At 42.9% G+C, this 7,719-nt stretch overlaps 2 protein-coding genes across 2 annotated transcripts; one reads left to right on the top strand and one right to left on the bottom strand.

Moving 5' to 3' along the window:
• Positions 1–285: 285 nt before the first annotated feature.
• On the top strand, positions 286–4,278 carry LOC141830441 (uncharacterized). The gene is made up of 11 exons (XM_074717878.1): positions 286–538; positions 683–767; positions 1,518–1,714; positions 2,300–2,382; positions 2,891–2,936; positions 3,024–3,080; positions 3,174–3,228; positions 3,312–3,412; positions 3,506–3,569; positions 3,652–3,785; positions 3,936–4,278. Exons 1-11 carry the CDS (start codon positions 461–463, stop codon positions 4,107–4,109), a joined length of 1,074 nt encoding a protein of 357 aa, XP_074573979.1. The 5' UTR covers positions 286–460; the 3' UTR covers positions 4,110–4,278.
• A 1,568-nt stretch (positions 4,279–5,846) lies between these two features.
• Positions 5,847–7,359, bottom strand: LOC141831259 (UDP-glucosyltransferase 29-like). Its single transcript, XM_074718667.1, has one exon. It carries the CDS (start codon positions 7,357–7,359, stop codon positions 6,001–6,003), a length of 1,359 nt encoding a protein of 452 aa, XP_074574768.1. The 3' UTR covers positions 5,847–6,000.
• Positions 7,360–7,719: the final 360 nt, after the last annotated feature.

Raw genomic sequence — 7,719 nt, 5'->3', positions numbered from 1 at the left:
CGTGGAATGAACGCCATCTCCTTTTAATCCCCCTACTTCTCGTCCCCCACCGAAAGTACCCGATACTCGTAATACGAAACAGTAACCAAACCGAAAGAGAGATGAAGGCCCGGGTACGTTTTTGAGGCTATTTTTTGGGTTAATAAGTATTTCCATTCCGATAATTTTGCTTTTTTTGAAATCGCTTCTGGGCCCCGCTTCCTCGCTCCTCCGGGATAAGAGCGGACACGTCATCATCCGCCTCCCCGCTATATAAACACGGGAGGGAAGAAGCAAGCGGGGAGGTTTGGGCTTTGGGGGCTTCGACGGTTGCCGGCTGTCGATTCCTTCGCCGACCTCAAATCTTTGGTGCGGATCCGAGGAATCGCCTCCCTGGAGCGCTTGATTTGACGAATTCCGGTGGGTTCCGATCCGATCGCGGGTATCTTCAAATGCTTCTGCGTTTTGGGTGGTCGGGAAGATGCAGCCTGCCGCGTCGGATCGGAGATCGACTTACCTCGACGCGCTCACGCTGGAGATCGAGAGGAAGCTCCGGAAGGTGAGGGTTCGTTCTGCTGTTTTGGGTCCTTTACGGGTCGGATTGTGTGACGATTCTTAATTTGACTGCGTTCTGAACGCTGGAAAACCGTAAGGATGCGGAAATTGATGCTCGTTGCTGGCTGGTGTTCTTGTTGTATTGCAGGCTTTGAGCTCGCCAGGACAGAGACCTTATTTGCTTCAACAGTTGTTTGCTGATGTGGCTTTGGAGATCGAGGATCGAGCTCTTGGTGATGTTCTCTTCCCTGATCATTTTGCGTTAAGCTTTGTGATGATTTAATTTGCGGAAAGATTTGAATGTGAAAGTTGAACACTACAGAGTTTAATAATTTCAGAATGTGAATGATATTGGTTCTTATTGAGGTTTTGATGTCATCTCAGGTATTAGAGGAATGAAATCATGTCTTTCCAAGTCCATAATGGATTCCACAATATGATTTTTGGATCTTCATGAATGTTATGTCAATTGTAGGAAATAAAAGATTTAAGAAAATTTTGTCAAATTTTATGAAAAAGTAAATGAAAGGATTTTATGGGTCTTCAAATCTGATGTGGTTGTAATAGGAAATATGAGGGCTTTGGTGTACACTTACAAAATTTCATAATGAGAAAGAGACATATATCTGTAGCTAAACAAAGTTTAAACTTCATGCAGCTTTACAATTCATTACCAGAGAGCATATTAACTCTTTATAACTTATACCTCTTGAGTCATTGACATATAATTAAACTGAGAGACAAAGTGAATCTGAACATATAACTTCTTGACTCATTGGCATAAAACTTATCCATGTTGATTCCACTAATTAGACAGCATACATTGTTATCTTTTGCATATTATCTGTATCTTTTTATACACATGTGTACTATACACAAGGAATTGGTAGCCTGTTTGTTTTGCCTTGCAAACAAATATTGTGGTAATATGGTTTTGTGAATAAAGGAACTTGAGAGATTAATTTTTTATGATGCTCTTGCAGACATAATTTTTGACAAGGATGAAGATCGAATTGTTGCTGCACATGATGGAATTGATGCCAGCCTTTGCTTCTATGATGTACTCGCTGATTATTATGTTGAAGAACCTGAAAGAGGAAAGTGCATACTTGCTTTAATTGTCCAATTATGGAGCCAATCTTTTGTGTCACATACATTTGCCCTCCTCTTTCATAAGTGGGTATGTCTTTTTTCCTTCAATAAGTATCTGTTGAATCGTCAAATTATTCATGCAATTCGTCCTTATTACTCATTTGCCCCTGTAATTGATTTTACTAGTAAGTGCTTCATATTGAACTAAGTAGACCTGTGCTACATTATTTGTTATTTCCTGTACTGGTTCAAGATGCCTCAGTTGAACGTTATGATAGCATACTTCTATGAATCATCACTGGATCCCTTATATAATTAGGAAACAATTCCAAACTCTTTTATTGGAGATACGTACCTCACAAAGTTAAAAGCATTGCTAAGTCTTAAGAAAAATAGGTCTCCTCAAAATTCTTTAAGAGCTAATCGAAGTACTTCCAAAACGTAAAACATATCCCCATCACTGCACCATTAAACACGTACAATTCAATAGACATTTAGGAATTAGGTGGAGGAAGGCATTTCTGTGCTACTTAAAGAAAGAAGAGATATTGCAGCAAACATTCAGACTTATGGTACACTAAATACAATAATCCAATTCATATTGCAATTGTCAGCTTCCTCTTTATTTATCACTTGTATCTCAAGTTTGCCTGATTGCTTGTTTTGATTTCAGTTATTTGAAGTTTCTGTTGAAAACACTGAAGCACTACTTCGCTATGGATCTGCCCTTGTTCAAGGTGCCGGCAATGTTTTTTGGTATGTTCCTTTTTTTTTAACAAAAAAAAAAGAAGAATTTACTCGTGCAGTGTTCTACCAATTTCTTTGGGTTAAAACTTTTGCCTCAATCAAGGACCATGAGTGCTTCCTTGTTGCATGTGAACTACACTTAAGGATATCCACATGATCTTAGCATATGTTGCAGTAATATCCACATGATATTAGCATATGTTGCAGTAACCTTATATATTTATAGACAATAAATATCAAATATCTTATTGTGGTTTCCCTGATTGTTGGTCAATAACTTATCAACACCAATGCGTTAATCTATTCATGAATCTTTTCTTTCGTGTCTGGTTCTTGCAAAGTTAATGGAAAGTTGCCTACTTATCAATTTCCTGTTGGTTGGTTGGTGTATTGTTGGTGTTTGACTAAAAATGGCTCAGGTTGATTTATGCATTTAGGTATAAAGATAATCTAACTTTCATCTCATTTTTGGGCTTTATTATTTTTCTGATAGTTTTCTTTGTTCTCGCTTTGTCAGGATTGACATCCAAACAAATAGAAGGAGATTTTTATCGCTGTTCATGGTAGGACAAACCCTCTCGTCTCTTTCAAATCATGAGTCATTCTTTAAGATTAAAATTCAACAATTTGCTGTGTTATTATCTTTTCAGTATCTTCTCGAGGAGGTTGCTCTTGTACCAGAAAGGAGCCTCAAGATATCTATTCAGGTTTTGCTTTCTACCATGCCTTTTGATCCTGAAGTACTCTAAGTTCTTAGTTTCAATATCTGATATTTTGTTGGAATTGGTTTTCTTTTCTAGGCCCGTCGAGATCTCTACCTTCTCCTCTCCAGGTTCTTATTCTTCTACAATGCTGGTGCGTTTTTTTCTCAAAATCTGACACCACTTCCCACGCTATACCGGTCTCCCATTTGATGTTCTTAACTTTGCTACTATCAGATGGCTCGCTTGAAATTTTTCTGAAAAACTTCCCCACCTTTCCAAATGCTTTCTTGGTTGGAGGTCCTGCAGATATATTTGTGATCGAACTTACCGATCAGGTTCATCATTCTTTCACCCCCTTCATTCGCTTACAAATAGAAAATACTAGGCATCACAAGAGATACATGATGATGGTGTTCATTATTTTTCAGCTTCAAAAGTTAAAAGTGGAGCCTGTGCTTGTTCATTATCTGTCCCGTATGAGTGCTCTTCGAGGTTCGACTTCTGTTATCTAGTCATACGACGATCCTATACAGAGACTTAAATTGAATCTTTAACATCCCGGAGCTCTTTATAGGTCTAGAGTTGAGAATGACTACAAGTACAAGACTGAAGGCATGCCTCTACAGCTTCACTTCTCCTGGAGGGCCAATGTATCCGACGAGAGTCGTACGACATACTGCCTGGGATACATTGGATCTGCTCTTTCCAGTAAGTATAACTGAATTGATCACATCAACAAGCTAAAGTTGGGCATATCGACAGAACTAGCTGAACATAATGCTGTATGCAAATTGGCTCCATGTTCTGTCTATGATCACAAACTATAAGATATTCACATAATTCACTTACTTGGTTCAGGTGGGTCGATATCCTCGGCATGTTATAAGTCTCTTCTTTCGATTGCTCTATCCTTGGTACTGGCCTTCCTCCTGTTGGAATTTTATTATGACATGCGTGAAGACGGTTGTATACTACTTCATAGGGCTACTTGCTTCCAGTTGGGAGAACTTGAGAAAACCCAGAAGCACTTGAGAGGTATAGCAAACGCTCACAAATGCCAGTATGTGTTTTTTTTGTTGCTGAGTTTGTGAGTCCATATGTGTTTCTTTAGGTCCTGGTATGATAGCTTCCACAATATCACAATTTTTTTTTTATAATTTAAGTATTCATGTTTTGCCCGACTAATTTTGAAAATAAACAGTCTTAAATTCGAAACACAACTTATACAGAAATTAGTTTTAGATTCGAAGTTGTCCTCTCTTGTATATTGAGTGAAGTTGTTCTCTTACGCCCTGTTTACTTGGGAGGACGGAAAGCAAATCAGAGGAAAAGTTTCCTCAGTATATGTCCATCCACTGTTTACTTTTACCAATTTTTAAGAAGGGAAAGAAACGTTATCCATCAGCGGATCATTTTTCCTCAAAAACCTGTCACCCCGAAATCGGGCGGAACGCAGACGGACGGACAAAAAAAACAAATTCTCTCCGCCGGAGACGATCCTCCGCCTCCGCCCGGGTCGTCCTCTACCGCAGTCGCAGCCGCAATCGATAGGCACAGGTACAAAGAAAGTTAAATATGAGGCATAGACGAATGATCCTGGGGAGGTGCGCGGAAAAGAGAAGCGCGAGGAGGCGGAGGGACTATATAGGTTGGGGGCCTAGCGAAGGCATTCATGGATGAGGGCGTTACGCCGGTAAAAGGGTCTCAGGATCAAGGAGAGGGTGAGTAATCCTCCGTTTACTCTGTAATCCGTCGGATTTATTTTCTACTCCCTAGGGATTTATTTTCCCTAATCCATGCTACCAAGTAAACTGGGCATTAAGGTTCTGTTTGGATGAAGTGAGAGAAGATTCATCAATGGAAAGAAAAAGAGGGGAAGAGAAAGAAAGGGAGGAAAAAGAAAGTATTTATGTTCTCCTTATTTAGGTGGAAGTGAAGGTTCATTAACATAATATGTATTACATAATAGTATAGTTTGATTAAATTGATGTAAGATTTTTTTTAAAAATCATCTTGTAAGATCTAACTAAAATTAATATTTATGACTTAAATAAATAAAAAAATTTAAAGAAATAATGAGTAGATATACAATAAGCATGCGAAATATAGAATCTGTATATTTTAATAGATAAAATATAAATTAATATTTTTATATATATTTCTATAAAAATTTATTGATGTAAAAAAGGAGTAAAAAGATGGTGACTCAGTTAGTTAGAGAAATTTAAAAAGTTTAGATTAAATAAATTATTTAAAAATTAATATTTTAAAACAATGATAAAATTAGAATGAATAATATTTATAAGAATCATTCCCTTTTCTTACATTCCAAATTGAAGTGTAAAAAATCTCTTTTTCAATAAAGAAGATTAAAATTTATCCTTTTCTACTATTCCTTTTTCTTTTCTCACTCCTCTTGGAAAAGGTGGAATCCGTCACCTTAGCAGCCTCATACAGTCGGTCCCACGATCATTTATGAAAAGGTAAATCAAGAAACTACAGTTAATCATGAGTTAATCATGACGTAAGGATATTGCCTGAATTTGTCAATTTTTCTCTTCTCTCACTCCTACTTTATATGAATGTTTCCTTTAATGAGACTATTTGTTATCAATTTTAATTCAAATTTAGACGGATAAAAAAATATTCAAAAATAAATTCACGAATAAATGTATAATTTAATTCATTCATCTAAATAAACAGTTTTATAAAATAAATATCAAAAAAACTTTTTGTAGGATTTTTTTTTTAATTTTTAAATTCGTCCTCTCCCAAGTGTAAACAGGCATCAGTAGTATTAAATATTTTACATCTAAATACATTCTCGAACCTTTTATTTAGTTATTGTGATGATGTGACGGTATCTTCCGACCAACGTGATATATACCGGAACGTTACGCCGCACCGTTACTCACCGCAGCTTTCAATACTTCTTCGCTGCTTCCTCGCAGAGCGCCGCCATCTTCTCCACCAACGCCGCGATCTCCTCGTCGCCCTTCTTCGCCATCATCGCCGCGACTTCCCTCGCCCTCCGCCTCACCTCCTCCCCCTCCGCTCCAACCACCACCTCCCGGATCCCCCGCGCCACCTCCTCGCCGTCGAACATGCCCAGCGCCCCTTTCGCTTTCCGCACCTCTCGCCCCGCCCCGATCTCCTCCACCAGCTTCGCGTTCGCCGGCTGGTCCAGCTGCCTCGGCAGCGCCACCACCGGCACCCCGAACTTCATCGCCTCCAGCACCGAGCTCCAGCCGCAGTGCGTCAGGAATCCGCCTACGCTCCGGTGCGCCAGAATCCTCCTCTGCGCCACCCATCCTTCGACCACCAAGCCCTTCCCTTCCTTTCTCACCACCTCCTCTGCTTCCTTCGCCGGAACCCTAATCACCCACACGAAGCCCAGCCCGCTGAGCTCCAATCCTCGGGCGACCTCTCTCATCTCTTCCTCCCCCATGAAGTATTCGCTCCCGAACGTCGCGAGCACCACCGAATCCGCCTCTTTCTCGTCCAGCCACCTCATCACCGAAACGGCACCTTCGTCGCCGTCGGTGTCGTCGTCGTCCGGTACGAGCGGGCCCACCGGGACGACCTCCTTCCCGATCTCCCGCTCGAAGTGGCTGATGTACTTGGCCTCGATCTCCCGGAAGCTTCTCACGGCGATGAAGCCAGTGGATCGATCCATGCACTGGAAGAAGCGGTCGAGGTCGGAGACGCCGTTGGCGATCTGGTTCATCCCGGCGAAGTGCTCGAGGTTTTCCTTGGCGCCGAGCGAGAGGGACGGAAAGGGGAGGTCCTCGTCGGGGCGGCGGGCATAGTGCGCGAGGAAGACAGCAGTGGAGGCGGCGGTGGTTAGGAACTGGATGGCGGGGATGGCGAGGGCGGAGGCGGCGAGGGGAGCCCAGGGTTGAATGAAGTCGTAGAGGAGCACGTCGGGGCGGAGGCAGGCGAGGAGGCGGCCGAAGTCCTGGGCGCCGAGATCGAAGGCGTGCTTGAGGGAGGGCATGAGGTGGGAGGGGAGGTTCTTGGTGGAGTGGAGGGAAGGAGGGAGGGGGGAGGAGGGGAGTGGGAGGTCGACGAGGTGGACGGAAGGGTGGGAGTCAGAGCGGAGATGGGGGCGGAGGGAGGCGAGCACGGCGGCGGAGGAGACGAGGTGGACGAGGACGGAGTGGCGGGAGAGGCGTTTGGCGAGCTCGAGGAAGGGGGAGGCGTGGCCGTGGGCGAGCCAAGGCAGCATCACCACACGGAGGCGGTAGTGGCGGTGGTCCTCGTCGGCGCCGGCGAACCCCATCGAGTTAGCTGGGAGCGTCGGACGGGCGAGGCGGAATTTATAGGATCCGAAATTTGTCCGGCGGCCACCACGTGTGCGCCACGTGGTGACGTTTCAGCAGTTGCATGCGGAGACACGGAAGTTATCGAAAGGGAAACCAACATGGACACTCACATTGGTAATAGATCCATTGATCCCCGAGATAATGATGCAACTAGACCCGACCACGGTTCAGAATCGTCGGTTCGACGGTTTGGAACCGCCGGTTCGACGGTTCATGGCAGGTCGACCCTTAATCTTAACCGCTAAAGACGATTACGGTTCATGATTCGGAACCGCCGATTCACGGTTCGCCACGGTTCGAAATTATTATATTAAAAT

The sequence above is a fragment of the Curcuma longa genome, chromosome 6, assembly GCF_044706935.1.
Source record: "Curcuma longa cultivar G26 ecotype Majalengka, Jawa Barat chromosome 6, ITB_CL_G26_1.1, whole genome shotgun sequence".
In the NCBI taxonomy this organism is placed as follows: domain Eukaryota; kingdom Viridiplantae; phylum Streptophyta; class Magnoliopsida; order Zingiberales; family Zingiberaceae; genus Curcuma; species Curcuma longa.
This window is presented reverse-complemented; position numbering and strand designations above follow the sequence as displayed.